Raw genomic sequence first — 16,971 nt, forward strand, 5'->3', positions numbered from 1 at the left:
TGCCGAATTTAATCAGTGCCACCCTCAGAAATGACCGAAATTTGACTTCAGTGCACAGAAATGTTCTGATTCACCAAGTACAACTTCCATATTTATATCAGAGCAGTTTACATGTTTTCATGGGTAAGTTGAGCTCATTTTCCCCATCTGGTTCACTAACCACAGTGCCACTTTCTACTGTTTACAGGTAATTCTATTTTCCCGTCTGTTTCAAGCAGTCAGAATCTGGTTGAAATATTTTATCCTCTTTTACGTGATGGAAACAGGATTTTTTGGAAAGCTTGTGCCTTTCCATAAGTTTTCTAATGGAATGTTAAAGATTTTAATGCACCGCTGAAGCTAGTGTCTTGTGTAATGGGTGACTTAAAATTGCAGCTCATTCATTTCTAATGTGTGATTCTGATATGTGATTAGATCTTACCGAAAATGATCATTAGGCTAAATATGGTGTTAGCTATAGATCGAAACAGCATTTGTTTTTCCTGCTATTTTCTTATGGTTATACTTAAGCTGTTACCAAATACAATATACTGATCCGTAAATATTCTGTAAAGGTTATGTGAAAAGTTAAGTATTTGATAGGAAAATTGACTGTAAAATTCTGGTGTTGCTGCCTGTTTTCCACTAACTACAGAGAAAAGAGCAATTTGCAATTTGAACGCATGGGTGAAAGTGCTGTTGAATGTTTAAGATAAACTAATTTGATGTTTTTGGTGTGTGTTATTCAGTTATATAAGTTGTTTCTGTACATCTGTTAAATGAGGAATTTGAGTTGTATTTGTGTGCGGGGTGGGATGGGAGGGATACATGGATTTTTTTTGTACTTTGGGCATTTGTAATTGAAAATTTGAATAAAGGCAATATAAATAAAGAAAGGTTTGTATATGATCTGTATTTCGGGATGAGATTTACTGGAAAGGTCTCCGTCTTGAGGGAAATGGAATGCAATGGAACAATCAGTTCTCTCCTCCAAATCTGATACCAGTGCATAATGGTATCAACTGTTGGGTTAATGTGGCAGCTTAAACAGCATCTCCTAATTTTTCTTTCTTGCCCACAAAACTGAGATTTACCACTTTTTAATATGTTGGATGAATTCTAATAGTGTTGTAGAAACTTCTTTTTTCATTATTGAAATTAATATACATTTTAGTTAGGTCAGCTGCATTGCTTGTCTGTTAGTGGAGCTCAGCATTTCCATGTCCACCCATTTGACATTTTAAGGCAACATGCTAATAATCTTATTGGCTGCATTTCTATGATATCTAGCATGCACATTCATGCTCCTCTGTGCATGAGCTCTGTTAATTTTGTGACCTCTACGCTGCCCTCCATCACCACCAAGGGGTACATCTTTGACTTCTCTGCAGTCTCAAAATCTGCTTGGCGGATCACCTTGAAATGTACACCGATCAGGCATAACACGACCACCTGCCTAATATTGTGCCGCTCCCCTTTTGCTACCAAAACAGCCCCGACCCATTGAGGCATGGACTCCACTAGACCCCTGAAGGTGTGCTGTGGTATCTGGCACCAAGATGTTAGCAGCAGATCCTTTAAGTCCTGGAAGTTGTGAGCTGGGGCCTCCATGGATCGGACTTGTTTATGCTCACGTGCCCATTTTTGGTGGTGCACAGGGGTCAGCATGGACACCCTGACTGGTCTGCAGTGATGCAGCTCCATACACAACAAACTGTGATGCACTGTGTATTCTGGCACCTTTCAATCAGAACCAGCATTAACTTCTTCAGCAGTTTGAGCAACAGTAGCTCATCTGTTGGATCAGACCACACGGGCCAGCATTCGCTCCCCACATGCATCAATGCCTCTTGGCCGCCCATGACCCTGTTGAAGGTTCATGACTGTTCCTTTTTTGGACCATACCACCAGTCGTCTAGGCATCACAATTTGGCCCTTGTCAAATTCGCTCAAATCCTTACGCTTGCCCATTTTTCCTGCTTCTAACACATCAACTTTGAGGACAAAATGTTCACTTGCTGCCTAATGCAGTCGACCCACTAACAGGTGCCATGATGAAGAGATAATCAGTGTTATTCACTTCACTTGTCAGTGGTCATAATATTATGTCTATATGTGTATACAAGCACATGAAATAAAGCTCAAGCTCTCCAGTAGAAACCTTGGACTCAAACAACATTGGCATGATTTTAAAATAAGGTAATGCTCATCTAGTCTCTTAGTCAAGATTTAGCTGCAACTTGGGACTAATGCTAAGATGGAAAACAAAGGATTGATTCTTGATTACACTGACATTTCTCCTTTTTTGTTTGTTTTTCAAGTGCACTAACTGACTCCTCCACTTTCTGCAGGAATAGCAGCTTAAACATTAGACAGTTTGATCTCAACAATAATGTCAGTATCATTTGCAGTACTACTTTTCTCGAAAGGTTGTGCAATATTAGTTTCAGTATCATGTAAAATATCATTTTTATGTACAATATTTTACTTTCATGTACATTATCAATATAATGTGCAATATTTCATTATATCCCATTTTCCAGGCACAATGTTTTATTATCATGTGTGATATTACATATTACCTCAGTATCACTGTCAGTATTATTTTATACTGTTCTATTCCAGCCTTATTTTAGCTACTTATTGTATTTCATTATTGTATTGTACTCATATCTTATTGCTTTTCTGCTTTTTAGGCATTGCTGCCTTTCTTATATTATGTAATATGTTTTTTCTGAGCAAAATCTGGCACAATAATTTTCTTCAGGATTAGTAAGGTTTTATCTTATATTTTTATGTTAGCACAGCAGTGACAAACCAAAACAATGAAATTATTAAACATTTTCTTCAAATATTGAATTTAAAATATTTTACTGGTCAGATGGATGCAGATATATAAGCAGCAATCAAGTACTGAGTTAAGCTGTAGAGTAAACACTAGTTTCTATTTTAATTATTTAAGAAAAACCTGGAGGAGCCACTGTGAATTGACTGGATGTTACTGGAAAAATAAATGTTATGTTTATATACTTATTCTTGTACAGTAGTTGCATATGGTTTACATGGCTCACAGATCTTAGAATACCATCGCTCAGAAACCAGTATTTAATATGGATGTGTAATTTCCTGATAATTTTGTTTTTTTATTTTTTTTTTTGAAATTTTAAATAAATGAAGTCATTATTTTTTTTTAGTCCTTTTCTTTTGTTTATGGTGAAATGCTTCTCTTGGACCCCAAATAATACAGATAATGATTCACACAACACATTTCTGCCCTTTCATGCTTCCATGGGGAGTACCGAAGTCTGCTTAGACAGCATTTTGACTTTGTAAACCTCAGTTTAGGGGGAAATCCAGTCTCTTCGTCAGCATTATGGAGTTAACAGTTCCTCTATTTGACTCAGTCTGATGATGCTTATGAACCTAATATCAATAACGCTCTCTTGCATTTCTTATTCAGACATATGGGGCACCTAAAAGAAATAAATTAACAAATAAAGATATTAAAGTTAGTGTAAAATTGTGATTTAAATTGTCCAAATATAATAAAACACATGTCTTGTTGTTGTTTTCTAATTTGAAATAGCTCAACAAAGCTTTATTTGTGTATAAAGATCACTAACGAAAGACCCTAGATCACTAAATTTTATTTCTTGACGTTTTTTTCACCACTGTACATTAACCAACGAAGTGCAAAATCCGCGTCCGTCCGCTTTGTCCCTCCTCAGCTTCCGTCACTGCATACAGTATGGCGTCCTGAGAGTTGTCACAACTGTGTTGCTGCTGCAAATAATCTTTATTTTCCACTTTTAAAGCATCGTGTCATCGGAATTGAGATTTTTCTGGAATAATAGCCACATTTCGACTAAGGTAAGAGACTCATAACGAATATTACTCGGTCTATTTGTTCAGAATAAGAGGCACGTGGGTTGTAGCTAGCTAAAGAGGCTAACCAAGCTAACAGCTAGCTTGCTCATGTTACCAGCAAAACAAACAGAATGCTACTGAATATCTGATAAATAAAACGTTTTTACACGTGTCTTTTTATTTGAAGCAGGAGACGTTAATGTTAATTAACCGACAGTGTGCAGGTTGTTGGTAAAAGACGTGAGAAAATAAGAAAACGTGAGCTAATAATGTAACTTCAACGTAGTTAACATAACTTTATGTTTAACGCACATTTAGTTTGCACGATCACAGCTGCTGTCTCTGATTCTGTAGCTTGTTATACAGGTAATATTATAGATTAGATTATAGATAGCATTACAGATAATATAATTACACCTGTGTTTTACCTCAGGTCATGAAAATTTGAGCATCAAACACTTTATTTCCTGCATTCTGGTGAATCTTTCTGCACCAATTTGTGCTCTTTCTGAATCAATTTATGGTTTAAGACATTCAACTGAAAATTCAGGCACCAGGTGACAAAGTTCAATAGAATATACTGTTTATGGATCTTCCAAACTTTCCTGGGTCTGTTTTCTCTCAACATATGAATGATGAACTTACAGGACCACTGTTGTTAAAGGGCTTCTGCTTCTTCCTTGTTTTTTATTCGGAAGACAAATGCATGTGTTCTAAATACTGATAGGATCTTGTTTCCTGTGTCCATCCCTGAAATCTGTGCCTGTTTATTGGTCATTTAGATTATGCATGTTATCAACTTCTTAGGTTTTAAAAAAATGAATGAAGCTTCATATTAATTTAACACATAACTCCATACATAATTGGTTCATTTACAGAGACAGCTAGAAGGAATAAAACCTACTGCAATGTCACAGCAGGTTTGTGGAATCAGTAACTTTTTTTTTTTTGGTCTGCAACTTACACAATTTTTCTTTTATGATTCATGTATTAAAGATTATTTTATTAATTCATTGGGAATACATTTTCTGCAAATATAACAAAAGTGTTGTTTTACTAACTATTGGTTCAAAATCCAAGTTTACTGTCACAATTAACCCAAAGTCAGGAAAACAATCCAATAAATATGAATAAATAAAGAATAAATTTGCTGTCTTACATTTGCAAGAAAGTTGAGCAGTGTAATATTTGTTGCACTAAAAGTAAAATTATGGCAGTATTGTGTGCCATTTGAGCTTCATATTCATGCATCCCTCCAGAAATTCAATGAATGCATCATACCTATCTATTTAGTCAGAATAGATAGGTATGATGTTTTAGAAGTACAAGAAGAAGTACATTTTCACCTTTGAAGTGAAAATGTACTTAAGACTGGTTTATCTCTACTCTTTTTTGCTTTATGTGGTCGTACACCCATTGCCAGAGTCTCATTTTTGGTAATCAGGGTCTGGACTACTTACAGGTCTGAACTATATAAGAGAGTCTCCAAATTAACTGTGTTGACCAGCTCTGTCTGATTTTCAGCCCGTCATGCCTTCCGCCTGTGACTCTCTGATCGATGACATCGAGGACATGGTGTCTTCCAGCGACCCTACTCCTCATGAGAGACAGTCCGCTAGAAAAAGCATCATACCGAGGTCCAGGAGGAAGAAAGAGCTGAACAACGAGGAGCTCCAAGTTGACAGGTCTGTCAAATGTTGGAAAGAAAATATAATTACATCCCTTGGAAACTGTTGTCCTTTATGGACAAGCAATGATTTGATTCTCTTTGAAACCCGCAGCCTACAGATAAAGGTGGTATACTTGAAGGGGAATTAGCTTTTTAAATAATTTATTCAAGAAAAATGTCAACTCTTTCGTGCGACAATCCTTTAGTTGCCAGACGCTTACTTGCATATATGCCACTTTCAAACCCGCCCACAACATTCAAATGGAACTCACATCGGGGTTTGACTTGGCCATTTCATAGCCTTCCATTTGTTATTTTTGAGCTGTTCCTTGGTAGATCGTTGTCCTGATCAAAGGTTCAAATCTGCACTTTAACTTCCAAACAGATAGCCTCACATTATCTTCAAACACTCTCTGATATGGTGCAGAATTCATCATTGAATTGGTGACTACAAGCTGCAAAACAACTCTATCTTTGAGTAGTCTGTCAATAATAATAATTGTAATGATAATAATGATACTACTAATTGTTATTATTATTCCAAAGTGTAGTTTTGTTATAATGTCCTTTTTGGACAGTGAAGGTTTCTTTTCCTCACATGCCCATGCAGGCCATATTTGTGCCATTTCTTCCTGATTTTAGATTTAATACTAATAGTTGCAAGAGCCACCTGCAGGTCCTGAAGTGACATTTTAGTTTTTTTTTTTTGGTGACTTCTCTTTGCATTTTGCGGTTTGCTCTTGGACTGAGCTGAAAAATCCTGGACAAATTTATGCTCTAGTCTAGTCAATACCACTTGTAGATATTCCCTGCAGTGTCATGATTTATATTCATTTTCTTTTTTGAATTCCTTCCCAGACTTATAAATATCAACAATGTTTTTTCTAAAGGCTGTAGATAGTTGGTAGATCTTGGCATGAAGACACCACAGACCTCAATAGCAAAGAGAAAACCAGACCATAGATATTAGAGATTTAAATTAGACAGTTTCCCCCATCACTCCCTAAGGAGGTTCTAATTTCTGGCACCTAATCTGGAGTTTGTGGTGATAGTATAATGAGTTTAAATAAGTGATTTTACCATGTGACTGGCATGTTTTCTTTCTTTTTCTTTATAAAAAAAAAAAAAAAAAGTTATGAAAAATGTCAAATTTATGTCATTTGAGCATGTCACATTCATCAGTAGACACTGTTTCAGAGAGGATCAAGTGTTTGCTTGTTCAAATATGCTGACAAAGTGAAACGTTTCCATGTGAGGTACATAGTTTTTTGACATGGGTGTACATGAGTGTAGGATGTAAGAGTATTGTGATATTGTTTCTGTGTACAGTACAAACCCAACAATAATTACGCTCCATAAAGCAGATAGCACCTGGTTTTGGTTTGTTTACTTTCAAGCTTTTCGATAAATCATATAGATAATATAAATTAAAATACATGTAGCACACTTCTGCTGCTTGTTTTTATTGCTTTATGTTCTGTATGTCTTATGTAGCTGACAAAATTACCCAAAAAATATATCTACTATCCATTTGTGATTTGTCCTCTTGGCTTTAACTTGACAAAGGCGTCACAAAAGAGACTCATTTTAAGTTGTTTGGTTGATAGTTTTGTAAACAGCCTGCACTAAACAGGTTAGATGTCAAAGCATCTTTATAGTCTGTTCTGCTACACTTGAGAGTTTTATGATGTAATATTTAGGTTAAGATATCTATCTTAGCATTTCAAAATGTCATAACAGATATATTTTATTGTTCATTTTTAGTCTGATCCCCGGAACCCAAAAGATCTGGATGAAAACGTGGGGCTGCAGTCACAACAACTCAGATGGAGAGTACATGGCCGGACAGCTCGCTGCCAGTGGATACAAGATGACCGGTGAGAGATTGTTTAGTTGAAATACTGATAAGATACTACTACTTGTAGAAGAACACTTGGATAAAACAATGTTTGAATTTTAGATTGATAGATGTAAGCTAACCACATGAATTCATAGCTGAAATGGTAAAAGTATAGAACTATTTTAATATATTCGATACCATAGAGCTGGTGTCAATGTTATTACTAAACACAAGGGGGCGGTGTTGCCTTGCAAGTATCATATACATTGAGTATTACACCTGTGGGGGATTTTTCACTTTTGCACTTCCCTCAACAAATCTTTTGTTGATGTGTGTGTTTATAATGGTTAATGTGAGGATTTAAACCACGATGAATCTCATCCAATATAATCTGAGCCTCTAGTTTAGATTCTTTAACCTGACAGTAGTGTGACAATTAAAATGCACAACACCTTTGCATGCTTAATAAATACTCCGTAATATTGAATACGACCTTTCATCACTGGTTTTGCATGTCTTTTGCATTGAAGCCAGACATATTGTGCTGTAGATTAGCAGATAGATTCTTTGTGAGTGTACAAAATGTACATGTTGGATTGTAGTTAGCAGTTAAATCTGATAATCTACGTTTGTTGCTTTGTGTGTATGTAGTTTTGGCCTCCTGTTTTCCGCAATTAATCACAAAGAAAATGTACTTCTTGTGCAGGTTGTGTGTGGTTAGTTGTGCAGTGAACACACTTCTTTCGACATGCAGTTGTGTGTTTGTGGAGAGAGAGTTAAGCCCTGAGGCGTTTCTCTCTCCATGGGGTCTCCACAGCCGTAGAAGGACATTAATCACACACTTCAAAAATGCAGATGTACCCACTCACTCACTCACAAACACACACACTAGGCACAATTTGCTCCCGAACATGGGCCAACAGTTTCTCTTTCCCCCCTCTCATGTGGTATTTTCGACCCTTGATCTCTTTATCTTTTCCACCTTTCTTTGTTTTGCTGTTTTTTCTAGTCCCAGGAGCTGCTGTCTGATAGAACAGATCTCTGTTTTCACTTTGTTGTTTCTAAGCTGCCCCTCGACTCACATCCTGTGTTCAAGCATCTCCCAAGGCCTGATATTTAGTCTGCTAATTGTCCAAGCGTACATCTGTTTTGACTGTTATTTAGTGGAACGGCTGGAGTAAGAAGCTGCTGTTTGTATTCAGAGCGTCGTCTTTATTCCCACTGTGACCTCTGCATGGGAAATATCTGTCTGTCTCCCAATGTGATTACAGCACACGTTGCCTCCCTGGTTGTCTTAAGGTCCTCAGCAGATATAGATGCGAGAGGGTGTAATGTAATACAGTCTCAGGTAATCAGGTTAAATCTGGCTGTTATGGATATTAGATTTTTGGAACTCTGGATTACGTTCGTTTCTGTCTCCTCCACTTGTTAAAACAGGACTGTGCAGTGACCACACGGAAACTGTGCTTCCAGAAAGCGTTCCGCTGTTTAATTTGATTAGATTTTTAACTTAGTAGAAGAAGATTTTACTCCTCTTTCCATTTGTCTTATAATGCAGAGAGTTACACAATTCAATATGAAATCAGCAGCATATGAGTGTTTTCTGTTTGGAGATATTTGACATCATTCTTTGAGATCACATGACAGAATTGAAGAGGGTGTAGATTCTCGTAACGTGCAAAAGAAACACATTTTAATGTCTTTCGGTTGCTATTTGCATATATTTTGCATGACTACATGGATTTGCAACAGGCTGTAGTCTTGCTTGATATTTTGACATCTACTTGTTCGCCTGGTGTGTGTGTGTGTGTGTGTGTGTGTGTGTGTGTGTGTGTGTGTGTGTGTGTGTGTGTGTGTGTGTGTGTGTGTGTGTGTGTGTGTGTGTGTGTGTGTGTGTGTGTGTGTGTGTGTGTGTGTGTGTTAGTTGGTGTTTGCATTCACCTTATTCGACATCTGAAAGAACAAGATTTTGTTTTAAAGCAGCATTTTAAAAGTAGTCTACTAGTCTCACTAGTAGTTAAGGCATATGTCCTTTTTTGTCTTTTACCAGAAGATGGTAGTAGAATGTGAAAAATCAGGGTGTTTTCCGTTTCCCTAAGTCTCTGTTTCTGCACATCGAGACTAAAATGCATCCCAGAAATGGTCAAACTCAAACAGCATTTCCAAAAGTCACTGTTTAGGGGTTTTAAAACTCCGGAGTAGCTTAGATACTGGGCTTAAACATAACAGAAGAGTTTATATAGTCTTAATGACACCAGGTTTATTTTCCTCTCTGACTGAGGAGCTGCAGTTTCGTAACGCTCTGCACCAGAATAACCTCGTTTACCTCAAAAAAGGGTCGTTGTAACCACACACAGTATTCTCAAGCATATTTCTTCCACATACAAGTAAGGAGGGGATTGTGGGATTACTCACTCAGTTGTCAGAGAACCAGGTTTTGCTTGGAACAGTTGGTGGAAAATCCAGAGTCAGGACAGCTGAGGAGCTCAAGAGATGTTCACAGGGAGGAAAACAGGAATATTTATGGGGTCATGGGTGGTTAGAAAAGAGACAGGATCTCATACTGCTAGATTTGGTTGTATTGGAGCTTGAGGATTACTCATCACAAAGATTTAAATCATAGAATGTAAATGTTGATGAACGCAGTGTCTTTACATGCATACAAGTTTTGTAAATAGCGGGTTCTACTTATAATGGCTTACAAAAAGAACAATTCTCTGTCATCGATCATCTAAATTAATATGGTTTTACCTCCATGTTGTTGCCTTGATAGAGGCTGAATGATAAGCAAATAAAGTGATTATTTTAACACACACTAGAATATGATTTTAGTGGGAGTTTTTACGTTTCTTTTATACTGAAACAAATAATGTCATTTGGGTCTGTTCTGCACCAAACAAGCTTTACTCCCTTTATGTCTGGAGGATATGATTTGTAGACATCTATGCTGCACCACAATGCTTTCTTTATAATGGTACATTTTGGTGCATTTTATCAAAAAACTGCAGCTCCTGTGATTTGGATAGTGCATTGGACCATTTTGATAATATTTCGATAAATGTTCTGCTTCTTTCTTCTTACAAAGTACTTTAAAGGTCAGTGTCTAAAGGATTAGTTTGGTTTCTGTCCTGCACACATCTGCTTTTTTTAATCTGTCTTTTCCACTTGTTTGCTTGCTTGTATCTTCTATTTCCTGCAGAATCTTCCACCTCACTCTCTCCTTCTTTGTGGTAATTCATTATTTGAGAAGGAGAAATCGACTGTCATGGCCAAAATCAGGGGAGATTACACCTGGCACAGCTGGTGATTGTTCTAAACGTTATGAAGCGCAATGCAGTGGTCTGGATGTCTGGAATGGCACGAAATTGTCCAGAGAGTTTGGAATGTGCTCCCGAATGTTGTCGGCCAGACAGAATATTTTCTGCGCAAAATCACGTCATTTTGAATATCTTACCTCTGTAGTGTTAAATCCGCAGTGTCGCTCTGCAGAGTTGAACGAAAGAATCTGGACAAAGACGCCTTCTGCGGCTCTAAAACATGACATCACCTTCTCTCTCATCCCGGTTTTTCTCTTTCACACTTGCTGCCCTCCCCAGTCGCACTTTCATCCTCATGTCTAACTCTTTCTTTCTTTCTCAAACTATGACATCACCTGGTGTGAGACGTAGTAGAAGTTCTGCCGTCGGCCCGTAGATGGCAGCCTCGGCTAATGGAGGAGGCTTTTATTTGGTTGAAAGGATGCATCTCTGCAATATCAGGATGAGGTCATCCTTCTGAAAAACATACTCTGTCCCCATTCATAGTTTTAAAATTTGGAACTTTTAATCCCTAAATTTTGCACATGATGTTATATGAGGTGGAAAATGAAGAAAGTTAACCCGCACCAGTATAATATAACCCTGTAGGACATTTTGCTTGTATAACAAGTTGTATAAGGTTAAATGAAGGGTGTGTTTTGTGACTTTACGTAAATGTGAGGGACCATTCCTTATTCTGCATCTGCATTCAGTATTATTTATATAATGTTTAAAATGAGCACACATGAAACAATTAAACTCATAGTGCTTCTTTTGTGAAATGTTTAGTTCACTTTCAACTTTTGACTTTCTTCCCACTTGAAGAGGTAAAAAATGGTCATTTTATTTTTAAACATTTACTGTTTGACTTTGATTTCTATGCATAAAATTTAAAATATTGAAATATACTGGTCGGTCTGAAGAGAAAATGTCTCCTAAATCTCCAACTCGTGTTTTTCTGTTGTTATCTTTTACATCATTTATATAAACCTGTTATTTTTCTCTGCTTTCATTGTCTCAACACTTGTTTTACTGTCGGTACTTGTTCTGAGCTGCTGTTCCTGCATCCAGCCAAAGGGGGCACTGTTTACCTGCCACAGTCCACCAATGAACTGCATTTGAGCAGCAGAGCAATGTGCCAAATAGTGACTTCATAGAAAGGCATGTATTCTCACACATGAACGTGTACACACACACACACACACACACACACACACACACACACACACACACACACACACACACACACACACACACACACACACACACACACACACACACACACACACACACACACTTGCACATGCACATACACATGCACACACCCTTCATGGAAAGTCACACCAGGATATTTTGATTGTTTTTGGCTGGTCTCCTCCCCTCCCAGTCTCTTCTCTGGTCGCCAGCCGTGCACACAGCACTTCAGTTATGATTTTACATACCGGTTAGGCAAAATTACTCCCTGGTACACAATGTCAGCCAAATGAGGCGTTCTCAGTTCCTGGTTTGGACACAGACGGTTGGAGGATATGGCTTTCAGAGAGAGGGTGTGAGCTGTTTTGATAAAACGATACGAGGACTTAATTGATCCGCAGGAAATGCAGGTGTTGCTGTGGATGGAACATGTATCAAAAATGTCATTTAATTGTGCTTTTTTTAGACAAGGAACTACTTTTAAATTTAACATTTACTTGAAAAAAAACTGCTAAATCTATCTATACTAAATTCATTTTGCCTTTATGAGCTGAAGCACTGTGTTTTTGCTCAGTGGCAGCTGAAGAATATCATCATTTTGGATTTAATAGAGGTGTATTTTGCTGTTTTACTGCAGGATGTTTCTAATAGACAGTATTTTGTTTTCTGACTGAGCTCGTGCTACGTTGGTGTTTGAAGCGCTTCTGCAGCTCTGTGTGATTGTATTACATCACTGTAGAGTATTCTCACTCTGAGCGTGTGCACCTCGCATACATGCCGTCTCATTCATAAAACGGAGCGTTTCAGGATCCTCCGATTGGCCGACTGGGTCCCGCGCAACATTACACGCCGCGATGTCGTACCCAATGAAAACTTACAATGTCGCGTTTGACTCCACCTCTCACATATACACACATTTTGGCTCGCACAGCCACTCACACACACATTTGCTCTACTCGCACACAGTCGCAGACGTGGTGGGAATTGGCGTTGTACAGGGAAAGTGCACGAGAGACAGATCACTTTCTGACAGTCATCATTCTGCAAGATTAGATGTATTGGCTGGTGCACGTCTGAGAAACGCTCACCGTCTCTGCACTGTGTTGCAGCTGAGAGTGTCAGACAGCCGGTTTGAGAGCGAGAAAGAATGAAGCGACGAGAGGAAGAGTCGGAGGGGAAGAGAGGAGGGATGGAGAGTGCAGCCGACAGAGATGCACTCAAAGCCAAAATTAGCCAAAGTGAAGGTGGATATAGGAACCATGAGGGCAAAGCACTGCCAGGGAACATGAACTGGAATCTGGCAAGTCTGCAGAAACAGGGAGTAGAGATACATGGATAGATGGAGAGGAGAGAGGTTTGAGCAATGAGCAGTGACAGCAGAGAATCTGCACTGCAGAGGGAAGAGAATAAATAGTAGTTGGCAAAATATTTAACTACTAGAGAACAACTTAAATAAATACGCACACAACTAAAAATCTAACTGGAATCTGAGGTTGTGTCTGAAATCAGTCACTACTCACTATAGAGGGTGTTCACCTTTTTGAAATCCTGGCTGAATGTTAAGTTACCATTGTTCCATGTTATAAAGTCATTCATAGTATCCCACAATGCATCAAGAAAAGTAAAGTACAGCTGATAGTCACTAACCAACAATATGTACCATCATGCATTGCACTGAAGGAGAACTGCAGACGGACAAGAGAGTACATCGAGGATTGTGGTGATTCCGCAGATTTCGGACACTATTTTATACCATTATGATGTATTTTATAGTCTTATTACGTATTTTGTCATGTTGAGATGTTTTTTTAATAGTGTTGAGATTTATTTTACAGTGTTAAAATGGTTTTTTTTGTAGTGTTAAGGCATTTTCTTACAGTGTTGAGACTTTTTTTTTAGTGATAAGATGTGTTAAGACATTTTTTTTAGTGCTAAGATGTTTTTTTTTAATGATGTTAAGGCGTATTTTATTGTTCAAACTTTTTTATAGGGTTGAGACATTTTTTATACTGTTTAGATGTATTTTTTGGTGTTAAGACATATTTTTTAAGTTGTTAAGACATTTTTGGTAGTGTTCAGATGTATCTTATAGTGTCAAACGTATTTGATAGTGTACAGACAGATTTTATAGTGTGAAGAATTTTTTTATTGTGTTTTGATAGTTTAATATTTTATGTTTTTTAATTGTATTAAGATGTATTTTATTGTGTTAAGACACATTTTATAGTCTTAGGTTCCATTTTCTAAGTAATATATGTTTCCTAGAAGCATTTTCGAAAAGACAACAGGCATGAAACAGAGCCATGAGTTATGGTGCAAAAATATTAAAATTGAAAATAATTTGCATTGATATGTTTAATGGAAGCAGAGTGATGTATCACACAAACAAACAAACAAACAAAAAAAGGTATTTTCCTCTATTAATTTTTGAAAATACGCTTGATAATATGAATTTATCGCAAAAATGCCGGTCGGTTTACTACCATAACTGTTACTGATCTGATATGTTTTAATTTAGCGACAGTCATGATGTAGTTATTAGCGCAGAGGCTCCTGCACAGTCAGAAAGTGTTTGTTTTGCAGAGAAACCCCCTCTGTAGTTCACTTTATATTCGGCATAGATTGAAAATGAGTGGATGATTTCAGACAAGGCCTTAAATTTCTAGAATTTACACAGCTTCATGTGCACTTGAATTGAATATTGTACATTTTTATATGATGTTTGTGTGACTTTACTAAAGCTAAACTGCGGAAATGATAATGGGATGGCTTTTTCTGCCATCTCCCGTGGACACACAAACCTGCACACAGTATCCAAGGTTTTGAATTTGTCTAAAGTCCTATAAAAAGAGCCATGAATCCAGGCAGTCAGGTGTGACCATTTAGAGACCAGGAGATTAGACTGATCCCGAGCCGTGTGTTTGTGCATGCACATGTGTGTTTTGGTGATCCAACAAGGTGACCCATGTGTCGGCAGCACCCAGTAACCGGTTAGAAGCTGTGGGATTAGGGACCCCGGTCAGTCCTGCCTTAAAATTCCTTGGAGATATCGACGGATAGAGGAGGAGAAGGAAGAGGGGATCACTGCTCGGTCGCATCCATTGATTACTGTGAGGAAAGGAATTCTGATAGCGTCACAAACTGACCTGATGAGAAGAACTACTGCAGCGAGAAATTGTCATGGGAGTTAAAATCCAGCATGTAAGTCAGAGGGATTTATGGGTGGCATTTTTAGATGATTCCAATTCAATGTTATTTATACAACATATGTAATCTCAGGTTTCTTTACGTAGCAAGTCAGACATTATGCCAAGGTTCTTGCATGACTCATACACAAAAAGGCAAAATTAAGTCAATAGATAATCTGTTGTTCAAATGTCACCGCTGATACCTTCCAGTGATGCTAAGGAACTGCAAGAAACATAATGATTCTTCCCTGCAAATAATTTCTGTAAGGACACAAAGATCCCCTTGTGCTATTGGCTCCTTCCCATATGTGAGATTTAGGCCTAAGGAAAAAGAGAATTACAGATACTGAAAGAGAGGCCACTCCTTGCTCCTCTGAGAAATAACAAAAAAACAGAACAAATTCATCCCCCAAAGGGTGGTGATATCTCATCCTTGTTTCTCAAACCTCAAAGGTAGCAGAGGAAGAAGAATGGAGGCCTGAGTTGCTGCTCCAGTGTTCCCTCCGTCCAGTCATTTGTTCACTTGCACTTTCATTGCTCTGATGAAGAGAGCAAGAGATAAATGATTGGAGAAGCTGGGAAGGAATTTCCTTTGCTTGTACCCTGTAAAGGAAAGGAAGCGTATTCCCTATTCCCTTCAGAACCCAGCCAGCCAGTGAACCCCGTTATCCCAGGAATACCAGCTGCATTCCACAGGGATTGTGGATACCCTGAAGGGATATAATGGGAATATCATGGAGGGGATGTGAGTAATGGGATGAAGCAAAGGGAAGGTGTCGGGGTGGGGGTGGAGGAGGACAGAGGAAGAAGAGAGGGACTGGAAAATGAAGAGCAAAGGAGGTTGTCTGGAAGGAGGATGAGGGGTAAAGCCAGGTTGTGCTCCCATCCACAGCCTTAAAGCAGGGAGATGATGCATTCTGACATCAAAGGTGTCTAATTGTAGAAAATAAAAGCATGGCAGTTAAAATGTCAGACCACTGTGCTGGCACTGCATCAGGAATTGCAGGAGTCATGCGTCCCTCCCATTCAGCAAGTTGCATCAGGTGCCATTTAACAAGACATTTAACCCCCAAGGCCTCGACTGGGGCTGCTCAGTGGGAAACACAGTGTACCTGTGGATATTGTTCAGTATACCCCACCATCTACTGCACTTGTCTCACCAGTTCATATTTATGAACGTGACAACAAATATGAGTGTTCTTGGGAAGGTTTGGTGCCTAAAAGGTTTGTTAAACAGTAATTGCTTCTTAATTTTTAGCTCTTTTAATGGTTCCAAATGCACAGTCACTAGTCAATAGTCAGTAAAAGTCAGTAAAAACAATGAGAAAAGACGTAGCTCGAAGTAGTGAGACATCATGGGAGTTGTTTTCTTCACTAGCATTGCCATAGAAAATATATCTGATGTGATTCAGGCTAAAATCACGTTTACACGTAAGCTTTAATCACTTTGCTTACTCGCAAATATTCCCGTTCTTTGATTCTCATGAAGAAGCTGCAGGTAATGTTAGCTAATGTCATTTTAATTTCTAACTTACTGAAGACAACAATGCTAAAAAAATATTGTAATCCAACATGAGTGTGCAATACAAACAATAGAACACAATACAACTGCTGCTTGCATGCAGTGTTTTTCCAGCTATTTGTAGACATGTCCTAATCAAATTAGTGTTTTGCCCCTGGGCTGATTTGACTCTAGTATCTGCGAATACCTGATGCTATTTGCCAAGATAATACACAATTCGGGTACTGCGGATTAGCTGTACTACCTGGTTGTGCTACCACCTTGTTGTCATGGCAAGCAGAGAGCATTGTGAGGAGTTAGTGAGTAAAGGGGCACCATAACAGAGTTTTATGTGTGGCTTAATGACCTCTGACCAGTGTACATGCATTAAATCAAGTTGGGATCAGTAAGGACCATTAAAAAGAAAATTATATTAT

At 38.1% G+C, this 16,971-nt stretch overlaps 1 protein-coding gene across 1 annotated transcript in view; it reads left to right on the plus strand.

The window, feature by feature from the left end:
• Nucleotides 1-3,706: 3,706 nt before the first annotated feature.
• cdkal1 (CDK5 regulatory subunit associated protein 1-like 1) overlaps nt 3,707-16,971 on the plus strand; it is a 262,057-nt gene continuing 248,792 nt past the window's right edge. The window contains exons 1-3 of the mRNA XM_023276824.3: nt 3,707-3,849; nt 5,371-5,531; nt 7,280-7,392. Of these exons, the coding sequence (XP_023132592.2) occupies nt 5,377-5,531; nt 7,280-7,392 (268 nt within the window). The 5' untranslated portion in view covers nt 3,707-3,849; nt 5,371-5,376. The remainder of the gene's footprint in view (nt 3,850-5,370; nt 5,532-7,279; nt 7,393-16,971) is intronic.

Source organism: Amphiprion ocellaris, chromosome 9, assembly GCF_022539595.1.
Source record: "Amphiprion ocellaris isolate individual 3 ecotype Okinawa chromosome 9, ASM2253959v1, whole genome shotgun sequence".
In the NCBI taxonomy this organism is placed as follows: domain Eukaryota; kingdom Metazoa; phylum Chordata; class Actinopteri; family Pomacentridae; genus Amphiprion; species Amphiprion ocellaris.